Here is a 24,637-nt window from a genome sequence, read left to right on the forward strand (position 1 = left end):
GCTGGGCCTGCCTAGAGAAAAAGATGCCTTTTCCTAATTCTCACAAAGGTACTACATAGACTGTGACAACCCTGCTTCTATGCAACCTCTGGATTATAAGGTAGGACATTACAGCTGGAGGTAATTTAAGTGCCATATTCTGCAAGAATGACCTTATTCTAACCACCCAAGTTGCTCATCTTCTAGGCCTATTTATTCTTCTAGCAATGGCAATAGATTGCATGAAGCCTTCCTGTTTTGTTTAGCAATATTATTTGTCACTAAATAGTGCAGGGTGCATGTGTTAACTGTATAGTGATATATGTGTAATATACATGTGTGACTATATATTCAGCTGAATCCTAAGGATTTATGACTAAATAAGGGACACAATGGCAATTGTTTTTGTTACAAAGCTTACATAATGTTCTAAAAAACCTTCTACTAAGATTTTGGGGAAGTCATTTGTAGGAGTTAGGCAGGGTTCCATCTGTTACGTGTATTTAAATTTGAAACTACGCATTCTCCTCATGTGGAAGAAAACTTCTGTCATACTGCTCTTCCCAGGACTCTCCTCCTAGTCTAAAACCAAACATACACAGAGTAGTGTGTCATGATACACACACCAGGCTGGGAATAAGGAAACTTGGTTTCTAATACAAGTATTGTTACTATCTAGCTATGTAGATGTTTTCCAGGGTTGTTTCAGTTCTTAAAGTTACTTCAAGTATTATAAAAACAGTCACTGGTGTAAGCATTGTGTTAAGACTTTTTAAAAACTGGTAAAATGTGTAAGTACAAAATAAGTAGCTTCCAGCGAGGTTTTTATACTGTATTAAGAGCACACAATAGATATTACTGGCACACATGGGTTATCTGGGAGCTCCATAGCTACGATAAACCTAAATATGGAACAGAAATTTGCATTTTGTTTCCAGTGCTACTACATTCCTACTTTCTCAAAAGTCTGCTCTATTAATGTCAGCTCAGTGCAGTTTACTGTGAGTAGTTTATGTCTGTGATGCAAAGCATTAATTGTTCCTGTTTTACAAACATACATTTTTTTCATAAGGAAGACTGGGGAAAAACCCAGAAACGTACAGCAAATAAAAGGAAAGCCTCATCATATACATGTTAAAAATTAAGACGATGTTTACTACTAGTCGTCCTACAACCATTTAAACAGTTTTCCTCAATTTATATTCATGTGATTTTACAGCAAAGAAGATAAGCATACATGAGTTTTACTTCCATTAAAAACTTAACTACTAATAATTACCTTTAACAAAGGAGCACTGAGTTAGAAAAATAATAGAATATGAACTAAAATGTTTTAAAAGCAGATGTAATAGAGATGAAAATTTGTCTTATTATATTTGGTCACTTCTGCTGCTTAGTGGGAGAAGCCATGGCTGCCACCCAGTGGCAACCTAAGTCTTTAAATGATTTTAAGATTTAAATAATAAAATATTTAAAACATTGATAAAAAAATTCACAAGTTACACAACTTCCATTTTACCATCAATAATTCTGGTGTATTAGATATCTGTTTATAACATAGCAAAGAATTAAAACATCCATATGCTTAGGCAGCATTAGGGAATTTGATGAAAGTATCATATGACATCCTACTCAGTTATGTGGCTTTAGTATTTTTCAATTAAAATATTGACGGCTACTTTACTTAAATTTAAATCTCCACAATAATAGGGGGACAAATTATGACCATAAAATACAACTGGTTTTCTTCTACAGCCTACAGAAGCAGATTAACCTCTCATCCATACACCCAAATTCCTACTTGGTTAAAAAAAAAAAAGAAAAAATTAAAAATAATATAATTTTCCCTAACCATGAGCACATTCTATTTTTTCCTCAGGTATACATCAGTTCTAGCGTCCCAATCAACAAAATTTAAAGCTGAAAAGAGGAAATGAAAATATGTAATACCATTCCTGATAATTACTGATATTTAGTGAGGAGAAAAAACCAAGTATCTCACTGCTTCCTATTTTTGCAAAACTTGGCCATAACTTGTTTCCCACTGGCATAAATATAACATATCCTAATACAAGATGCCCTGGTAAAACAAGTGGGATTAAAAAAAATAAATAACACTAGAGCATCTATTTACAGTTTGAAAAGCTAAATATCTCAGAAACAATTTGGCTTTCTTGAATAACCAGATAAGGGAGAAGCACTGGAAAAAAAATTAAGAAAGTGATTTTTGTTTCCAACAGTTGTAAATTAAAATTGTACAACATGTTTTCTAATCTATGTCTCATGTGTCTTTCTGTACGACTGAAGACAATGAATGCATTTTTTAAAATTAAGGCAGACACAATATACTTGGTATTTACAATGGCCTGTGACAAATACAATACCTGGAAATAATTTCTAATTTTCCATTTATTATTGCTATTTAGTCACAGAAAAGATTAACACTCTCCAAGAAATTTATTTTAGCATATGTCATATATAGATATAATAATTTTATATAATGAAAAACCATAACAGAACAGGGTGCCTTTACAAGGAAACAAAGGATAGGCAATAAAGGATTTCTTCCATATAAAGATTCTGATAAGCATTATTTGATTTTTTTTTTCAAAATACAAAACTGTAATATTAGAAGCAAAGGGAAAACAGCAAAGAAAAAAACAATAAAACAGAAGGCCAAGGATAAGGAACTGTTCTATGCAGATGCACTGCATACATAGTATATATGTATGGGCTGAATTATAATAAAAATACTTATTGTCGATTCTCATAAAGGTTTAGAAACAGCAATTTCCAATCAAGCACGATGGACCCAACATTATCTCAGTCTTCAATTACATGACAAATTACAGCTATGCAGCAGTCACTTCTGGTCAGCAGTATCATGATAAATGCTTGACAAGATATAATTTTTCTCCTTGTTCACTTGTAAAAATTGGTGCCTTTTTGTAATGTTCTACAAGTTCTTCCATGGTGCTGAATTTACGCTGCCCAATGCAGTAGACAGTCTCTTTTAGTTGGACTTTAAAATGCTTGTTTTTCCCTTGTGCTTTTAGTGATACTGAGAAATCATTTGGCTAAAAGAGAAAAAAAAATACAGTAAACATTTTGAAAGCCCTCTATCAGTATTTTTATATTAAACTAAAAGCTAAAATCTAAGCACTAAGTCCTAGGTACCATGGTAAATTATTTACATAGATTTATCTCCTTTACTCCCTAAAACAAAACCCTTTTTACAGATGTGAAAACTGAGTCTCAGGGAAGCTATTAATAAATTGGCCAGTATCATCCATCTAGTTAACAACAGAGCCAGGATTCAAACCTGCGTAATCAAAAGTCTCTTAACACCCACAGCTCCACCAGTAGACACCCACAGCAAATCCCTTACATATTTGAAGAACAAGAGCTATCTTCTCTCCAGTCAGAGAAACACATGAGAAAGTCTAAGATACCCACCCAACCCCTTTTCAATGTGTAGCTAACAGTAGCTGTCTTAGGGATAACACGCTGAATTCCCAAAAATGAAGAACACACAAATGAGAATTAATCTAAACTTTAAGGAAAGGCCACAAACTCAAATGCCTACAAGAGCCAAAAGAATAACGTAAACAAGTGTCAGAGTGGAAGGGTAGATGGGCAGAGAAAATGACAGTGTATCACCAATCTAAAGAAGTGGTGACTTCTCAGCTGTGATTGTTGCCCCGCAGGAATAGGGTCTCAATGTTGGTAGTTCTTCCAATTTTAAATGGTCCAAAGTCTGAATTTTTATAATAAATATCCTAATATTTAAATATGGGCAATGAATTTAAACAAAAAAACACTGTGAAGGCTAAACAAAGTATGCCTACTTGAGACCTAACCTTAAAAAGTATATTGCTAAAAATAATGGTATATATTGTATTTTGTCTTATATTTATGCTCAATTACCCACAAGAAAATACACACAATTCTGCATTCAAGCTATTTTCTTTTTAATTAGGTTTTTTGTTGTTGTTGTTGTTGTTACAGTCTATATCAACCCCCAAAAGCCTCTTTTTCTACAGTTACTCCCAAAGTTTCAAACAGTGAGCCAGATCAGGCAACTAACAGAAAATGGATGTCATCACTCTTCCCTACTGCCAACCAACTGCTTTTCTGAGGGATTAGGCACAGGCCCCATTTTCCTGAACTTCATATTAGAAGTTCAATTAATCTCTCTCCCCACCACACCCCACTTCCACACACTTTCTTTCAAAATTTTGTGCAATTACACATTCCCTTTTGTACAAACATACTCACGCAAAGCCAAGATTAATCATGATTTAATAAATGGAAAAGTAATGATATCTTTTATCAAGGAAAAGGACATTTTTAAGGAAAATGAGTGTCATCAAATTCTAATATCCTAAACAGTATCTAAAAGAGACCATGAAACCATACTATTTTTCAACTTTTATGGTTTTATAGTTTTATTGTTTACTAGTATTGCAATATAATTTACCTTTTATTGCAAATGCATTTCAAACACAGTGTTAAAATAGGTTTTTTGAGATTACAATAAAAAGTGTATTCCAATTTCCAAGTAACCAATTTATGAAGAAACTTAGTATCAATTTTTTAAATTCAGGGATTTCCTATGTCATAAGGACTCAGTGACTATCTTCTTACACATTGTATCCAATAGCAATTTTTAAAATGTTTCCCAATTTAATCTACAGTATTATTCTACATTCAATGAAGAAGTCAATGTTCCATTTTCTCCATTTAGTTTAATGCAACAGAAAATATATCAGGAATGCAAAATCAACAGAACTAGAAAAGACCAAATAACTCAGCATGTAGCATCACTGCCACAACTCTCTTTCATTGAAAATAGATAGCTAGGGCCGGGCGCGGTGGCTCAAGCCTGTAATCCCAGCACTTTGGGAGGCCGAGACGGGCGGATCACAAGGTCAGGAGATCGAGACCATCCTGGCTAACACGGCGAAACCCCGTCTCTACTAAAAACACAAAAAATTAGCCGGGCGAGGTGGCGGCGCCTGTGGTCCCAGCTACTCGGGAGGCTGAGGCAGGAGAATAGCGGGAACCCGGGAGGCGGAGCTTGCAGTGAGCTGAGATCTGGCCACTGCACTCCAGCCTGGGCGACAGAGCGAGACTCCGCCACTGCACTCCAGCCTGGGCGACAGAGCGAGACTCCGTCTCAAAAAAAAAAAAAAAAAAAAAAAAAAAGAAAATAGATAGCTAGAAAGAATGCTGACTTTAGCTTTGGAACATTTATGCTTATGTTATGTCCCAGCTTGTTACCTGGTTAACTTTAGGGAAGCCACTTAACCTCTCCATTTCTCTCTTTCTTTTTAATACACAGAGCTCTATTTGTATTTACATCTGAAAATCAACTTACCGAAGATTCACTATCTCGAATGAGGAAATCCCCTTCGTGTCCTCTTTCGTTTAATGCCATTTCTGCTTGATGCCTGGTGACTTTGCCATAATACCAAGGATTGCCAGCAAACTTTCCCGTGAGTGAAGGCCTAATGTAATCACACTGTGGAGGTGATGGCTCTAAACCTGAGGTTAATGGATTATTCTGCATAACGGTAACATAGTTTTTTGGTACTAGACCAACCATACCATTGATCTTCCTGCATTTCCACCATTCTGGGTCATTTTCAGGTTTTTCAATAACATCCATTACATCTCCTTTCTCGAAATTAAGTTCTTCATCGTTAGATGAGCTGAATGGGTAAAGAGCCTGTACCACATGCAACACTTGCCCGGTATTTAGGTTATTGACGACTGCTGCTAATTTCTCTGACAGAGAACCCACATGGTCACCCAAAGGACTGTCACCTTCTTCAGTTACATAGTTTGAAGGGAACCATCCAACTTGTCCATTGTAGCTACCACGCCACCACCCATCACTGCATTTCTCCATGACGATCACCTTTGTCCCCTTTATCAATGACAATTCATCCTCTCTCTCAGCCATGTAGTTAAATTTCACATAAGCGGGCATGTTGAGGTCATAGAGACGTTCCCCTGGGTCAACAAAACTATCATCAGCAGGAGATGCAGAATCTGGCACACTAGGTTTTCTTTTCACTTTTCCAATGCCTGTTGAAATTAAAAAGGGCCATGAGAGGAGAATATAAAAAATTGATTACCAAAAGAACCAATTTATTCATTATTAAAAAGGGATCTTCAACTCTATATAGATCTTGAAAGCCTTTAAACATAACAAATTTCTATGTAGTTAAAAATCATCTTTTTGGAAATAAGATGCAAATTATCTTTTTCTAACGAAATAAATATTTAATTTCAGTTATTATATGACAGTTCACCATCTTTTCTCTTGTCAAAGGCCCTGAAATAACTTTATAACATAATTATAAAGTTGTCCTAAATTGATGAATTCTCTCTTAAATGTAAATACAGATTTCTTTCATAGCTACAATCTACGTACACAAAGGCTCCACCATACCCATACTCTTCTTGTCTTAGTTTAAAGCAAGCTAGATTCTACAATGAGCTGTATAAAAATAAAATTATTTCTATCTTAAATTATAATATGATATGCAATATAAAATTGCAGTTATGTCTGGCTAATCTTCCCATTTGCTTTCTTGGTTCCCAGACCCAGGTAGCGTTATTTACCTCATATGTTTATTTTAAAATATTATTTATTTGTTTTTCTCCCCTTACCCCAGTCACATGTAACCACCACAAGGGCAGGGAGTTTTGTTTGTTTACAGATAGAATCCCAAGGATCTTGTACAGTGCTTAGTACACAGTAAATGCTTAATAAATACATATGTGCTGAAAGCAATGAGAAAATCACCAAATGGTACTATCAATACAAATGTATGCTACATCAACTTCAGTCAGGCATTTTCACTGCTGCCCATTTCTTAGCGTGTGATTTTATGTTCTACTTTACCTAGAAAACAGGCCTCCCTAGGTAAAACTTCTCAAATTCCTTTTGTCTCAAAACTCTCATTATTCTCACTCTCTTTCTTCACTCAAGTCTCCAAATCCTGATCCTTCTAGGATCTTAATACTATCTTTCCGGACTCTCTTGGGACTCGACATCCTTATTTTCCTTCCTATTCAGTCCCTTCAATTATCTAAAAACACACTCAAATCTTTTCTAATTCAAAATGAAGTTATTTTTAACTCTGCTACAACTTTTAAACGGTAACATTTTGCTAATTTTTTTTTTCTCTAACTGGTCCAATTTTCCCATAGAATAAACTTATACCACTCTTTTAAAAGTTGTCTTTCCCAGCTGGGCGTGGTGGCTCATGCCAGTAATCCCAGCATTTTGGGAGGCCGAGGCGGGCGGATCACAAGGTCAAGAGATCAAGACCATCCTGGCCAAACATGGTGAAACCCCGTCTCTACTAAAAATACAAAACTTAGCTGGGCGTGGTGGTGCACGCCTGTAGTCCCAGCTACGCAGGAGAATTGCTTGAACCTGGAAGGTGGAGGTTGCAGTGAGTCAAGATCATGCCACTACACTCCAGCCTGGCGACAGAGCGAGACTGTCTCAAAAAAAAAAAAAAAAAAAGTTGTCTTTTCCTTTTCCCTCAACTTTTTCACTACTCACACTCCCAACTCTTTATTATCTGATCCTTTGTCTCCAGCATTCTAACAAAACTACTCAATTAAAACCATTCTTATGAATACATTATGTCATCTCTCCTTACTGTCAAATCAGTAACTTTTAAAGTCCTCAGCCTTCTCAAACTCTATGCAGCAACCAAGATCACAGCCCACTCTCTCCATTATGTTTTCTCCTTCTTTGACTTCCCTGAATTTCTTATTTTCCCTCCCGACCTGTTTACATATTCTTGTTTACCTCTGTCTGGGCTCCTCTAACCTTGTTATTATCACATTGCATTGTACTTGTTTACTTGTCTGTCTTCCTCAATATAAGTGAACTTCCTGAGGGCAGAAAACGAGATCTTATTCCTTTCTATCTCCAATGCTTAGCAGTACATACATCAGTAGTAGGAACAAAGGAAAAACAAAATTATTTATTCAGCAGTCAGCGAACATGCTGAATGAATAAATGAAGAATTTCTTAGCTGAAAGTGTTTCACAAGATGCCATACTTGACCTTCCTCTCTATTCCGAGGAAATCATACACTTTCATTTTCTATAATTTCTGTGCAGAAGGTTCCCAGATCTCTTTGCAGCTCTAAGACCTTTCTGGAATTCAGGCACTACAATTCTAACTGTCACTAGACACCCACAGATTGTGCCATCAGTACCTCAAACCCAACATTCATGTCCAAATACAAATAATCCAGTCTGTACCCATAAATCAACTTCTTCCTTCCTAATTTTCTTACTTCTGGTTAATGATAACCTTCTGAGAAATCCCTACATTTGGGGTGATACCACCAAAAATGGCACTGTCACTGCAAAAAGCAATGAATGCAATTAATGAGCTGGTAAACACTGTCAGACTCAACTTCTGCAGAATTCTGGAATCTAGTAAAAAAAAAAAAAAAAAAAAAAAAAAAACGTATAAAATCTAGGGCAAGGCTTGGTGAAGAAAGAAGTTGCTGCTCTGTGGTAAAGAGAGTGCTACAGCATCCTAAGTTGCCTGCCCACTATCCCCCACACCCCAAGTCAGTGATGGCTGTGTGGATAGTAACCTGCACTCCTAATGCCAGAGGAAGCAATACAGATCTCATTTTTAAACAATTATGATTGTGGGTTTCAACTTGTCTGGCAGCTCCCTGAAGGACCTGAGCAATGGCTTGCCTTGGCTTTGCCTGACTTGCATCATTCCCAGGTATAGGGAGTCTTCCTGGGTGGTTTTTGCAAAAATCATTTAATTGATGCAGCAGCCTGGGGCAAGGGACAACAACTGGGACAAGAAACAGACAGATGGAAAAGCCTGGACAGAAAGGGAATGGGAAAGGATATTCATGGGTAATAAGGGGTGTGTATGCCAATCAAGAAGGACGTGCACAAGGCCAGGGCTGGACGCACACTCACGAAAGGCCCAGAAAGACCCAAGAAGACCCTAAGCTTTCACCCTGGCTGATCTTCAGGCCTTGAGCAAACAGTAAGCGAAAGGCTAAGGCAGAATTATAAATGGCATCACTAAGTGGTCAAATAGTGCCCCAACATAAATCCATGTGTAAAGATGGGGAGAGGTTTTTTTTGCTTTGTTTTTTTCTTTTGGCTCCAGGTGTTTTAATGAAACTGTCAAAACACTAGCTGATTACCAAGCAAATGGAATCAACTTCAGTGGCCCCACATGACCAGAACCATAGACCTTATAAAAATAGCTTAGAAAAGTCACTAAACAAGCAAACAAAAACCACTCACAATAAGCAGCAATAATAAGCCCTGGGGAGGGGATAGAATCTGATGCTGAAAGCAGAGGAGCCAACCAAGAATTCTACATTTAGCAAAACTGTCCTTCAAAAATGAAGGAGAACATAAGACATTCCCAGATAAACAAAAACTAAAGGAATTCATCACTACCAGACCTGTGCTAAGAAATGCTAAAGAGAGGCTGGGAGCAGTGGCTCACACCTGTAATCCCAGCACTCTGGGAGGCCGAGGTGGGCAGATCACAAGGTCAGGAGATCGAGACCAGCCTGGCCAACATGGTGAAACCCTGTCTCTACTAAAAATACAAAAAATTAGCCGGGCGTGGTGGCACGCACCTGTAGTCCCAGCTACTCAGGAGGTTGAGGCAGAAGAATTGCTTGAACCCGGGAGGTGGAGGTTGTAGTGAGCTGAGACTGCACCACTGCACTCCAGCCTGGGAGACAGAGCAAGATTCTGTCTCAAAAAAAAAAAAAAAGAAAGAAAGAAAAGAAATGCTAAACAGAATCCTCCAGGCTAAAATGAAAAAACATAGACAGTAATTTGAAGTCATATGAAGATATAAAGAGCAACGGCAAAGGTAGCTACATAGGTAAATATGAAAGTCAGTAGTATTGCAGTTTTTGTTTGTAAATTCTCCTTTTCTTTCCTACATAATTTAAAATACAAATGCATAAAACCAAAATTTCAATTCTAGGTTAATGGACATATATTTTAATGTGTAAAGATGTAACATACAAAGATGTAGCTGCAAAGGAGCAGAGTTATGCATAGTACTGAAACTAAGTTGGTATTAATTCAAACATGACTGTTAAAAACCTAAGATGTTAATCCCCAGGGTAACCACTAAGGAAAAACAAAAACAAAAACAATACAGAAAGAAAAATGAGAAGGATAATAAAACAATATATCAGAAAAAATAGGCCAGTCACAGTGGCCCACACCTGTAATCCCAGCACTTTGGGAGGCAGAGGTGGGCAGATCACTTGAGGTCAGAAGTTCAAGATCAGCCTGGCCAACATGCTGAGACCTCGACTCTACCAAAAAATACCAAAAAATTAGCCAGGCATCATGGCATGCACCTGTAGTCTACTTGAGAGGCTGAGGCATAAGTGTCGCTTGAACCTGGGAGGCAGAGGTTGCAGTGAGCAGAGATTACACCACTGCACTCCAGCCTGGGTGACAGAGTAAGACCTTAACCCCCACCCTCCAAAAAAAAAAAAAAGAAAAAGAAATCACCAGAGAAGACAGTAATAGAAGAATTGAAAGAAAAAAAAAGCAAATGAAAACAGCAAAATAGCAGAAATCCTTCCTTATCAGATATGACTTTAAATATAAACAGATTAAAAATAACATGATGCAACTCTGTTATTTGTAAGACACTCACTTTAGATCCAAACAAAGATGCAACTAGGTCTGAAAATGAAAGGATGGAAGAAGATATCCCATGTAAAAGATAACTAAGAGAGTGGGGTGGCTATATAAATATCACACAGCATAGGCCGGGTACGGTGGCTCATGCCTGTAATCCCAGCACTTTAGGAAGCCGAGGCGGGTGGATCACTTGAGGTCAGGAGTTCAAGACCAGCCTGGCCAACATGGTGAAACCCTGTCTCTACCAAAAATAGAAAAACTAGTTGGGCATGATGGCGGGTGCCTGTAATCCCAGCTACTCGGGAGGCTGAGACAGAAGAATTGCTTGAACCTGGGAGGCAGAGGTTGCAGTGAGCCGAGGTCATGCCACTGCACTCCAGCCTGCGCAACAGAGCAAGACTCTGTCTAAAAATAAATAAATACATATCACATAACACAGACTTAAAGACAAAGGACAGTAAATATTGATAAAAGAATCAGTCCATCAAGAATTGTAACAGTTACAAATATATGCATACCTAACAAGAGAGCCTCAAGGCATATAAAGCAAAAAATGACAGAATTGAGGGAGAAAAATAGTTCAATATACTTGGAGACATCAATACCCCACTTTCTGTAAGGGACAGAACTAAATGAAAGATCTTTAAGGAAATAGAGGCCTTGAGCAGTACTATAAACCAACTAGACCTAACAGACATATAGAGAATATTCCATCAAACAAAAGCAGAATATAGTACACATTTTTCTCAAGTGTACACTGAATATTCTGCAAGACAGACCATATGTTAGGACACAAAACAAGGTTCAGTAGGCCAGGCACAGTGGCTCAAGCCTGTAATTGCAATGCTTTGGGAGGCCAAGGTGGGGGGAATCACTTGAGCCCAGGAGCCTGACAGCAGCCTGGACAAGATGGTGAGAATTTGTCTCTATAAAAAGAAAAAATAAAACAAAATAATTAGCCAGGTGTGGTGGTGCATACCTGTAGTTCCAGCTACTCAGGAGGCTGAGTTGGGAAGATTGCTTGAGCCCAGGAGTTCAAAGGCTACAGTGAGCCATGATCATGCTACTGCACTCCAGCCTAGGTAACAAAGAGAGACCCTGTCTCTATTTTAAAAAAAAAAAAAGAGCCTCAATAAATCTGAGATTGAAGTCATACAAAATATCTTTTCTGACCACAATGGAATGAACCTATACATCGATAACAGAAAGGAAAACTGGAAAATTAACAAGTGTGTGGCAACTAACACTCTCTTAAACCAATAGGTCACCAAGAAATTTCACAAGATTGGACATCACTGTGAGACAAATGAAAATGAAAACATAACATAGAAAAACCTATGGGAGGCAGCAAAAGCAATGCTCAGAGGGAAATTTATAGCCCTAGAAGCTTGCATAAAGAAGAAGAAAGATCTCTAATTACCAACTTAATCTTAAGGAACTGGAAAAGGAAAACTAAACTCAAAGCTAAAAGAAGGAAATAATAAAAATTAGAGCAGAGATATACACAAAAGAGAACAGAAAAAGAGAGGAAATCAACAAAACCAAAATGTGGTTATCTGAAAATATCAGCAAAATTAAAAACTCTTTAGCTAGACCAACGAGAGACACTCAAATAAATAAAATAATAACATTTCTACAGGCCTTACAGATATTTTTAAAAGGATTATAAACGAATACTATGAACAACTGTATGCCAATAAATTAATAAACCTAGAAAACAAGATCAATTCCAAGAGACACACAAACTACCACAAAGCTGACTCTGGAAAAAATAGAAAATGTGAACAGACATATAACAAGTAAAATATTCAATCAGTAACAAAACATCTCGCACATAATGTGCTCTGGACCGGATGGTTTCACTAGTGGATTTTACCCAATGTTTAAAGAAGAATTAACATCAATACTTCTAAAACATCTCTAAAAAGAAAAAGGGAGAGAATACTTATTAACTCATTCTGTGAGGCCAACATTACCCAGAATACCAAAGCTATCACAAGAAAACAGGCTAATATCACTTAGAAATATAGATGCAAAAATCCTCAACAAAATTCAGTTGATTTTCATTATTTGCAGTAGTTACATTCTATAAAGTTACCATAAATACTGAATTAGCAAATACTGAACCACAGCTCCTAAGGGAAAAACAGGGTTAGGCTCCAGTCATGTTTTTGCTAACCAATCACTACATAACCTTGTTTTATGTGTGTTTCTTTTTAAAGACACTTTGTTTAATATAAATTGTGATTAACATTGAATTCACAACATCACTGTAACTCACGCCTAAATGAAGCTTATCTAACACACATTTTTTCCGTAAGGCAAATTCACAGCTTTCTTGTGTTTATGAACTCTAGACCACACTTCATCACTATGCTTGGGGGCCATTTTAAACAGCAAAATCATCAACAAGTACAAAAATGCAAAAAATGTGGCACTAAATAGACTGTGCAAAGGACACTTGTTTATAGTATGAAAGTTGAAATAAGAAGGCGGAATATCGCCTCGACTCGGAATGTGCACATCAAATGACTCACATTTTTGCCACACTGCACATGTCCACAAAACACTGCAAGTATCAACTTTGGGCTTATAAATAAATTTTAGCCAATAAGTGAATTCACAAATACAGAATCTGTGAAAAATACGGATCATTTGTACTAGGAAAACCAAATCCAGCAAGCATATTAAAAGGACTGTATATGAGTAAATGGGATTTATGCAAGGGTGGTTCAACATATGAAAATCAATATAATACACTTCATACTAGTAAAATAAAGGGGAAAAAACAAATGATTATCTCAATTGATATAGAAAAAGCATTGGACAAAATCCAAAACCATTTCATGATAACAATGCTCAGCAAACTAGGATTAGAAGGCAATTTCCTCAATATGATAAAGGGCATCTGCAAAAAACTGTGGAGCTGACATCACACTCAATGGTGAAAGACAAAGTTTTCCACCCTAAGAACAGAAACAAGACAAGAACAAGGATGCTCTCTTCCATTACTTCTATTTAACATTGTATTGGAAGTGCTAGTCAAAGCAATTAGGGAGGGGAAAAAGTATCCACAGATGACATGATCTTATAAACAGAAAATCCGAAAGAATACACACACACACACACACTCACACAGAGTGAGAATAAACAAATTCAGCAAAGTTGCAAGATCAACACACAAAATCAGTTGTATTTCTATATGTTAGCAATGAACAATTCAAAGCCAAAATTAAGAAAACAATCCATTTATAACAGCATTAAGAAGAATAAGATACATAGGAATAACTTTAACTAAGTATCAGACTCATAAACTAAACACTGCAAAACACCGCTGAAAGAAATTAAAGAAGACTTAAATAAATGGAAAGATATTCTGTGTAAGATGGCAATAGTATCCAAAGCAATCCACAGATTCAATGCAATTCTTACTAAAGTTCAACCATTGTGTTTTGTTTTTCTTCCAAAGAAATGAAAAGGTTGATTCTAATATTCACACAGAACTGCAAGGTGGACCCTAAGCAGCCAAAACAATCTTGAAAAAGGAAAATCAAGTGGGAAGACTCTCCCTTTCTGATTTCAAAACTTACTACAAAGCCACAGTAATCAAAACAGTGTGGTATTGGAATAAGGACAGACATATACAGCAATTAAACAGAATTGGGAGTCCTCAAATAAACCCATGCATCTACGGTCAATTGATCTTCATCAATGGTGCCAAGACCACTCAGTGGGAAGAAAGAATAGTTTCTTCAACAAAGGGTACTGGAACAAATGCATATCCATAAACAAAAGAATGAAACTGGACTCCAACTTCCCGTCATATATAAAAATTAACTCAAAATGACCAAATGTCAGAGCTAAAACTATAAAACTCTTAGAAGAAAACATAGGAGTAAATATATGTGACCTTGGATTTAGCAATGGATTCTTAGATACTGACACTAAAAGCATAAGCAACCAAAAAAACAAGATCCATTATGCTTCATTAAAATTAAAAACATTTGTCTATAAGACACTATCAAGAAAGTGAAAAGACAATCTACAGAATTAGAAGAGAATATTTGCAAATCATAATTCTGATAATGGTCTAGTATCCAGAACATATAAACAACTCTTAGAGCCCAACAACAAAAACAACTACTTCAAAAATGGGCAAAGGACTTGAATAAACATTGTTCCAACTAAAGTATACAAATGGCCAACAGGCACAAGAAAAGATCCTCAATATCATTAGTCATTAGAGAAATGTAAATCAAAACCACAATGATCCTACCTCACACCTACTACAATGGCTATAAGCAAACAAAAAAAGAAAATAGGTGTTGGCAGGGATGTGGAGAAACTGGAATCTCCCTCACAATACTGGTTGGAATGTAAAACGGTGCCACCATGTGAAAAACAGATGGTTTCTCAAAAAGCAAAACAGAATTACCATATGATCCAGCAATTCCAATTTTAGGTTTAACTGAAAATAGATATTCAAATAATAACTGTACATGAATGTTTATCACAAAGCTGTTCACGATAACCAAAATGTGATATATACATGTAATAGTTATTCAGCCAGCCGGGCGCAGTGGCTCACGTCTGTAATCCCAGCACTTCGGGAGGCCGAGGTGGGCAGACGACTTGAGGTCAGGAGTTCATGACCAGCCTGGCCAACATGGTGAAATCCCGTCTCTACTAAAAATACACAAATTAGCCGGGTGTGGTGGCATGTGTCTGTAATCCCAGCTACTTAGGAGGCTGAGGCAGGAGAATCACTTGAATCCAAGCAGCAAAGATTGCAGTGAGCTGAGATTGCGCCACTGCACTCCAGCCTGAGTGACAGGGCGAGACTCTGTCTCAGGGAAAAAAAAAAAAAAAAAGGTTATTCGGCCATAAAAGGGATGAATTACTGATACATGCTACAACGTGGATAAACCTTGAAAATATTATACTAAATGAAAGAAGTCAGACACAAAAGGTCACATACTGTATGATTCCATTTATATAAATTATCCAGAAAAAGTAAATCCATAGAGACAGAAAGCAGATTCGTAATTGCCAGGGACTGATTGAGAATGACTATTTTTGAGGTGATGGAAACATTTTGGAAGCAGCAGTGATGGCTGCACAACATTGTTAATGTACTCAATACTACTGAATTACATACTTTAAAATGGTTAATTTTATGTTATATAAATTTTACCCCACAAAAAAAATTTTTAAGAGTTTTACATCAAATCCTCACAATCATATCTCCTTACAAGCAATACTTCCTCTTCTCACTATGGTCACTCTTCTTCAGGCCTATTATGTTGTACCAGAGCTTTCGTGACCCCACTAAACTAGTTTCCTTATTAATTCAATTTCTCCCTCAGTCAACCCATCGTTCATATCAACCAGTCTAATCTTCCTATAAAGCTGCAATCACATGACATCACTATTCAAAGCCAACAGTGGCTGTTTCACATAGCAGATTCTCAATAAATGTTAAATTGAGTAAAACTGAATGATATGAGGAAAATTTTTTTAAAAAATGTTAAACCTGAAAATACAGATTAAGTTTCAAATGATTTTTTTGAAAATTCAGAATTTGCACAGTTTTGTATAGTATAAGAAGTGCAAAAGATCAGTAAAACCTAGAATGATCCTCTCTGGAAGCTTATATTTAAAAACATTATGTCTAAGACTAATTACACAATGTCAAAAAAAGAATGGCCTGGCGCGGGGGCTCACACCTGTAATCCCAGCACTTTGGGAGGCCGAGGCAGGCAGATCACTTGGAGGTCAGGAGTTCAAGACCAGCCTGACCAACATGGTGAAACTCTGTCACTACTAAAAATACAAAAATTAGCCGGTCATGGTGGCGCACACCTGTAATTCCAGCTACTCGGGTGGCTGTGGCATGAGAATCATTTGAACCCAGGAGGCGGAGGCTACAGTGAGCTGAGATGGTGCCGAGTTTTGGGGGACACAAACACTCAGATCATAGCACTTCCTGACCTCACAGTTCACCACAATTCTCTTAACCTTGACTAGTCCTTTTTGCATCAAACCTTTCTAACCCACTGCTTGACTCCAATTCTCTACTCTTTAGTAATAAAAGATCCACTATGAGAACTTTAATAGGAGATACAAGTTTAAATTTTAGTTCTGCTCCTGGCTCTGTGATCTTGGTCAAATTATTTAATCTTTTTTAAACTCCAGTTTCTAACACAAGAACAGAAAACCAAATACTTCCCCCTTGAGGGGGAAGGGTGGGCAAAGGAGAGTAAGAGAAAAGATAATGATTGGGTACTGGGCTTGATACCTGGGTGATGAAATAATATGTACAACAGGCCAGGCGCGGCGGTGCACGCCCGTAATCCCAGCACTTTGGGAGACCGAGGTGGATGGATCACGTGACGCTGGGAGTTCGAGACCAGCCTGGCCAACATGGTGAAACCCCATTTCTACTAAAAATACAAAAATTAGCCAGGCGTGGTGGTGGGCACCTGTAATCCCAGCTACTCGGGAGGCCTAGGCAGGAGAATCACTTGAACCTGGGAGGCGGAGGTTGCAGTGAGCTGAGATCACGCCACTGAACTCCAACTTGGGCAACAGAATGAGACTCGGTCTCGGGGTGGAGGGGAAAAAAGGAAAGAAAGAAATAATACGAACAAACCCCCATGACATGTATTTACCTATGTAACAAACCTTCACATGTACCCCCAATCCTAAAAGTTTAAAAAAGAAAACTCCAGTCTCCTTGTTTGTACAATGGTGGTGTGTAAAAAAATAAATTCATAAAATGCTTGTAAAAAATTTTTTTTAATCTATATGTAAAGCACTTACAGTACATAGCAGGAACTCCATCAATGGTGGTTACTATTTTCCTACCTTCTAGTGCTTCTGGTGTTTAATTCTCAAAATTACTTAAACTTGGTCGGGCAAGGTGGCTCAGGCTTGTAATCCCAGCACTTTGGGAGGCTGAGGCAGGCAGATCACTTGAGGCCAGGAGCTCGAGACCAGCCTGGTCAACATGGGGAAACCCCATCTCTACTAAAAATACAAAAAATTAGCCAGGCGTGGTGGCATACGCCTGTAGCCCTAGCTGCTTGGGAGGCTGAGGGACGAGAATCGTTTGAACCTGAGAGGCAGAGGTGGCAGTGAGATGGCACTGGTGCACTCCAGCCTGGGTGGCAGAGTGAGACCACCTCAAGAAAAAAAAAATTACTTAAATCTTTATTCTTGCATTATATAGCTGGACCTGGCTGTAGTTGGAAGGAAACTGCTCAAATCTAAGCACTGAGGAAGTGCACAATTCTGACGCAGTTTTTTATTGTTAGCTTCGCTTAAATTAAAAAAAAAAAAAAAAAAAGTTTAGGGATAATTTCTGACCTTTCCCTCACTACGACCCACTGGTCTTCTCTCTTCCTATAGCACTGTTTCTTTTGTTTTGTTTTGTTTTGTTTTGTTTTTTGTTTTTGTTTTTTTTGAGACGGAGTCTCGCTCTGTCGCCCAGGCTGGAGTGCAGTGGCCGGATCTCAGCTCACTGCAAGCTCCGCCTCCCGGGTTCACGCCATTCTCCTGCCTCAGCCTCCCGAGTAGCTGGGACTACAGGCGCCCGCCACCACGCCCGGCTAGCTTTTTGTATTTTTTAGTAGAGAGGGGGTTTCACCGTGTTAGCCAGGATGGTCTCGATCTCCTGACCTCGTGATCCACCTGTCTCGGCCTCCCAAAGTGCTGGGATTACAGGCTTGAGCCACTGCGCCCGGCCAGCACTGTTTCTTAACCAGAACAATGTATTATAAACTCCCCAAGAATTTTTAAGAACCTGGTTAAGCACTGTGAACATTCCTTCTTCATATGACAGCTGTGCTCCCTGAGGCAAGTCTCTGTGTCCATAATTATTCCTTATGTGACCTGGTTTCCAAATCCTTGATATACTGGATGCCAGTATTTGGAAGCATCCAAGTTTCTCAATACCATTGTTAAAGAATATCTATCAAAAGTGGATTAATTACATCATGTTTTATATGGCCAACACACACATAAGGGAGTATACCTCCACCTAAGCACCTCTCATACTCATATCAGTGTCACCATGGACTGTGTTGAGACTTTTAGTACCTACATTACCACAGCAGCTCTTACTAAGATTTTTACTCATGTAAGCTGCTGCCAGGCTAGGTTCTCACCAATCTATACAATCCCTTTTAAAATTTTAATGTAGAGTTTTACAATACTGTCTGTTCTTATTCATCTTATTTCTATCTTAATTTTAGTTTCCAAATATATTTCTGAACCTAGTGTACTTATTAGTTAGTGATTGCAGTATTCCTTAGTTTAAGCACGTCGTTTTTCCTTCATCTGTATCACTGAGTAAGTGTTGAGAATTGGGCCAAAGAAAGTTTTCCTGCTGCTTCTAATTCCTTAGTGAACTACAATTCCATTCCCATGTTTCTACTTCTTCAAAACCAATTTCTCCCTCATTGCTTTCCCTCAATTCCTATGATACACCTAAGACTGCTTAGTTGTTTACAAGGATGTAAGACTTTTAGAGTTAGAAGGGACTTTCCAGGATCATTTAGTCTTGCCCAACTCTCTCCTTTACAAGGAACAGAAAATCACAAAAGTTCAGTTATATTTTGCAGGCCACATGGCATGTAAGTGATATCTGGGAAGAGAACTAAGAAATACTAAATATAAATATATGGTATTCTTTCTATTACGGGTTTTTATTTAAATTTTTATATGTTCATCTGCTCATTTCATCCACACGAAATAAATTATTTTTTACTCTGTTTTATTTAAAACATTGTGCAATTTTTGTTTTCAAAGATATTCTGGCTGCCACACAAGAAGCACATAATGCTCTGTTTCTTCTACTTTGTAAGCCCATTCAGGGAGGAAGTAGATGAACAGCCTGTCTCTACTCTGACAAACTGCCTGGCAAAACAAATAAAAATCTGGGGTTGTTGCAGGGATTGAGCAAAGAAACATTTTGGTTACAGATTTCAAATCCTGACTCTCAGTCTGCAAATGCATTAACTATCAACTTCCTAAGACTCAGTAGAAAGAATAATTTTACCACTGTATTGATGATATATATTGAATCACTGTATCAATGATACAACGGATTCTTTTTTTTTTTTTTTTTTGCAATGTAGTCTTGCTCTGTCGCCCACACTGGAGTGCAGAGGCACAATCTTGGCTCACTGCAGCCCCCATCTCTGAGTTCAAGCGATTCTCCTGCATCAGCTTCCCAAGTAGCTGGGATTACAGGTGCCCGCCGCCATGCCCAGCTAATTTTTGCATTTTTAGTAGAGACAGTGTTTCACCATGTTGACCAGGCTGGTCTCAAACTCCTGACCTCAAGTGCTCAGCCTCCCAAAGTGCTGGGATTACAGGCGTGAGCTGCCACGCCTGGCCACAATGGATTATTTTTATGTCATTTCTGGTTGATTTATGGTCAACATCACTTATGACTTAACCTAGATGTGAAATCCACTGTATTATTAAAAACAATCATCATATACCTCTCCACCAGAATGTAAGATCTGCTTAAGTTAGTATTAGTTTTTCACCCTATGATTTCTGCCTGGCTTGGAGTAGGCTCTCAATAAGAAGGTGTTGATAAACTAATGAGCAAATAAGTAAGTTCTTCCAAGGTAAAACTTACCCAAAAAACGAAAATGCAAAGATCTGAAATTTTAGTAACTCCCCAAAAAGTAAACGGAAGAGACATATTCCAGAGGGAGTCATTAAAGCTAACAAATGAGTCTTCACATTACAATTACAACATTCTTTTTCAACAAAGTGCTTATTCCTTTTCTCTTTTGCCCTTTTCTCTGGAATGTCTTGTCAGGTTACTCTTTGTTTCCTTAGGCTTGTTGTGCGTAAGAGACTTCTATAATAATTCCTCTGTTCATTTTTCTAGAAACACCAAGCAAATGTTCAAGGAGATCAAATCAAGTTCACTATAAGATCATAAGGAGGCTACCAGCAGAACCAGCAGAATTAGGCTCTTATAAATTATTATTAGTACTACTTCATGACCCAAACTCAGTAACAGTCAATAATTCACTACGTATTTTCCTCTTTGTTGTACAGCTGTTCTCATAACTCATATCAAAATATCAAATCTCACATTCATCAAAACATCAATTTCTAGCAATACTACATTAAATAAAAATATTCTGTTTACTAGTGTTTTAATTAAAGATTATGTTTACACTGTTCCTCTAAAAAAAGTAAGTAAAAAGTAGTTTTTAAAAAGTTAATTCAGAAGTTGAGGATGAAGAAATTTGTTCACTTAATCCTTTTTTTCTAATGATTTTAATGTTTACAATTTATTTAATTCATTTCAAATGTCTGTGCTAAGTTGAAAATTACTGAATTAGAACTGCATCAAACTCAAACCAAAGGTTTATATCCTTTCTCTACTTGTTAAAACATTCATGCTAAAACATTTTAAAATTATTTTACTTACCAAGTCCAAATTACAATTTTTGGATATATCACCAATCATCTGGTTTATATTACATAAACATAATATAGTAGCTTACATAAACCCACCAAATAAGAGCTTTCCTTTAAATTTACAAAAGCAGAAAATCTAATTCACAACTTCAAGAAAACAATGGATTTAATAAACAGATTAACTTACTGAAAAAATCTTTAAAGACGTTTAACCAATCCATTTTGAGTAAAAATTCCGTGTTCTCTTTTGTCAGTTTGTTAACACAGCTCAGGATAATTCTCAGTGAGCTTCCTGGTCTGTTCTGCAACACTGAAACTTCCCACACCCAATCCATGTGACCTGGCCCACATCCAGGCAATAGAAAATTTGAGACTTCTCTTTACAAAACTTTTTTTCCTCTAAATTATAACACAGCCTGTATAACAAGTAAATAATCATGGCCAAAAATATGACCTTATTATTCAGACTTATTTTGGAAGAAGCTTTAAAGCACATGTATTTTTTATAGTTAAAATACATTCATGCATTAATCCTTTTGTTTTCTCCTTTTCCTTCTCAACTTTCAAACAATGTCTCCACCAGCACAATCATTGTGAAACAAATACATTAATTACACTGGACATTTAAGTTACCAAAAAGGGGCACAGAAATTATGAGAAAAGGGAAAAGGCTACCTAATGCAAAAGCTGGACTTACATCTCTTTACAGGCTAACTACAGATTACTAACTCAATGTTTCCAAGCACCCTGGAATATAGGTAGTAATAACTGTAATATAGTAATAAAGTTAACAGAGATTTCCTAAGACTTAGAGATAAAACCTTGGTAAAACTGTCTCAGTAACATCAGAATGTAGTATGGAAGGCATCCCTGGGGTATTAACAAATAATAAAAATTATATCTAAATGGGCTTTTAGATTTATATACAGTAATATCTAATACTGGAATACTTCCCCCCTTTGCTCTATTAGTTTTTTCACTATGTTTTGTTAATTACTGTCACATTCACTCTAATCCCAAGATACCAGTGTCCTTTTAAAATGGAACAAAAAGTCTATCTGGGTATATGTTAGTACCCTGTGCACTTACCACTATGAGGCACACTTTCTTGAAAGAAATTACCTTAATTTCTCCCAATAGCTCTAATCATCATGCTTTAAATAAATGGCCAGTATTTACAAAACCAGTATTCTTGATTCTAACCCTGTTCTCCTCTGCTACTGAAGGAAAATCTCTTTCTGATTTGTCTTCCATCGAAAAACTAAAAATAATGGTTTTAATTGCAAAACTTGAAAGTATTAAAAAAGTTACCTCAGCAGTTAAACATCACCATTATTATATCTACTTAATTATTACCTTTACAACACTGGAAACATTTTTATCTCAGAAACTGATAATCTATTACTTTATACCTTACTCCAAATTGTACTATATTTTAGTTTTTGCAGTTTTACAATGGTTAAAAACATTAAATATTTGTATTTTATTATTAGAAGAACATTCAAGAATAACAATAATGTTGAATAAGAACAAAAACTAAGTTGGGTATGGTAGTGAGCATCTGTAGTCCCAGCTACTCAGGAGGCTGAGGTGCGAGGGTTGCTTGAGCCCAGGAGTTCAAGTTTGGCCTGGACAACAGAGCAAGACTCCATCTCTACAAAAACCATAAAAAAATAAATAAAAACTAATGTAAAGTAGTGAGTCAACAGTATTTCATATTTATCAGTCATGCTACATTTCTCCCAAACTGCCTGTACAAGGAGAAATTGTACTTTTCTTCTACATGTAGACAAAGAACCATTACACAAATAGCATGTTTGCCTGAACACCAAAAATGAAATTCTGTCCCTCCCAATTCCTTCCTGTCAGCTAAGGAGAGTTTAATTTTTTATTTTACTTTTTTAAAGAAGAGGCCATTCCTTGCCCATGCATATTTCCTTCCTATCAGCTTAGCCAAGTCCAGTGTGAAGTGGGCTCCACTGTCTCAGGCCCTAAGGAAGGGCCAGTAAAAATAAAAAACAAAAACTTTGGAGAAATAAAGACAGGGAAAAAGAGAAACAAAATAGAAAAGAGCTCTGTAGGTGCTAATGTACAATAATGATCCACAGTTCTCTTATCAAATAGAAAAACAAAATGGTGGGTTTTAAGTGACGTTCAAAACATAAAGTCATTAGATGTTAAAATTCATTATGTGCCATGTACATAAGTTGCCTTGGTGCCAAAGAGGCAATTCTGCCTATAAGTCTAAACTCCAACAGTCATTCATGGTCCAAAGAGCCCCTGCTAGAAGGTGAGAGTTAGTTCTACTCATTGGCACTACTCTGCCTTGACTTGGAGTGTGGGCCTAGATTTACAGAAACTGCATGTTAACACTTATGACCTTCACTGGTCTTCTGCATTGAACACCTGCTATGAGTCAAACTTACCTAGTCCTTGCCTTTTCAAGTCAATTATGCACACTGCTGCCAAAATTATGTACAAAGAACTAAGTTCCAGGTTTCATTTAAAACAAAGCTCCTTTTCTTTTAATAAAAAGTATCTTACCTAAGGTATCCTTTAGGTTTTTTACAATAGATGCTTTCCGAGCACTATTTTTCCTTTCCACATAGTTAGAAGGCACAAAACCTGTTTTATTCATGGAATTTCGAACCCGCCACCAGGACTTAGAATCATCCAGAAGCCATAATCTCTCATTTTTCTTGATATCCAACTCTTGTTCTTGTTGGGCCACATAATCAAATTTGGCTACTACCACCACTTCTTCTGCCATCTTTCAGCAGCTTCAGCACTGTAAACACACGGAAAATATTTTTATGTAAGGTTGAAGTAGTATTAGTTCACATGCTTTTCAAAAGAGACACATCTAAAAATCCAAAGACATAAAGATGAAAAGTAGAAAACATAGAATAAAATACATGAGGCAAATACTAACTTAAAGAGACTGGTGTGGCCGTGCACGGTGGCTCATGCCCGTAATCCCAGGACTTTAGGAGGCCAAGGCAGGCAGATCACTTGAGGTCGAGTTTGAGACCAGCTTGGCCAACATGGTGAAACCCCGTCTGTACTAAAATACAAAAATTAGCTGTGCGTGATGGTGCACGCCCGCAGTCCCAGCTACTCAGGAGGCTGAGGCATGGGAATCGCTTGAATCTGGGAGGCGAAGGTTGCAGTGAGTCAAGATCGCACCACTGCACTCCAGCCTGGCAGCAGAGGGAGAATCTGTCTCAATCAATCAACCAACCAATCAATAAAGAGACTGGTGCTGCTCTATTAGTATCAAACGAAACTTTAAGGGCAAAAACTATTACTAGCAAAAAAGTTCACTACCCAATGAAAAATATTCTACTCAATATATGTAATATCTAAACTTTTATGTACCTAACAAGATAGTTCCAAAATATGTTAAGAGAACCACAAGGAGAAACTGACAAAACCATTACCACAGAGGACAATTTTTAACATATTATCAGAGTAATAAAACAATCAAGGAAATAAAAACAGC

At 37.2% G+C, this 24,637-nt stretch overlaps 1 protein-coding gene and 1 long non-coding RNA gene across 8 annotated transcripts in view; one reads left to right on the top strand and one right to left on the bottom strand.

Moving 5' to 3' along the window:
- The first annotated feature begins 16 nt into the window (after positions 1-16).
- On the top strand, positions 17-5,470 carry LOC116273831. The gene is made up of 2 exons (XR_004182281.1): positions 17-100; positions 5,324-5,470. It is a non-coding gene; the product is annotated as an uncharacterized LOC116273831 (long non-coding RNA).
- NCK1 (NCK adaptor protein 1) overlaps positions 1,108-24,637 on the bottom strand; it is a 95,463-nt gene continuing 71,933 nt past the window's right edge. For 5 of the 7 annotated variants that reach the window (XM_031663735.1, XM_031663732.1, XM_031663737.1 and 2 more), the window contains exons 2-4: positions 23,680-23,923; positions 5,360-6,072; positions 1,108-3,056 (exon numbers count right to left, since the gene is read on the bottom strand). In XM_031663735.1, coding sequence (XP_031519595.1) covers positions 2,862-3,056; positions 5,360-6,072; positions 23,680-23,905 — 1,134 coding nt within the window. In that variant the 5' untranslated portion in view covers positions 23,906-23,923 and the 3' untranslated portion in view covers positions 1,108-2,861. Of the gene's footprint in view, positions 3,057-5,359; positions 6,073-21,322; positions 22,699-23,679; positions 23,924-24,067; positions 24,091-24,637 lie in introns of those variants that run through there. The other 2 variants (XM_031663736.1, XM_031663738.1) reach the window with 2 other exon arrangements.

The sequence above is a fragment of the Papio anubis genome, chromosome 2 (assembly GCF_008728515.1).
Source record: "Papio anubis isolate 15944 chromosome 2, Panubis1.0, whole genome shotgun sequence".
Classification (NCBI taxonomy): Eukaryota; Metazoa; Chordata; class Mammalia; order Primates; family Cercopithecidae; genus Papio; species Papio anubis.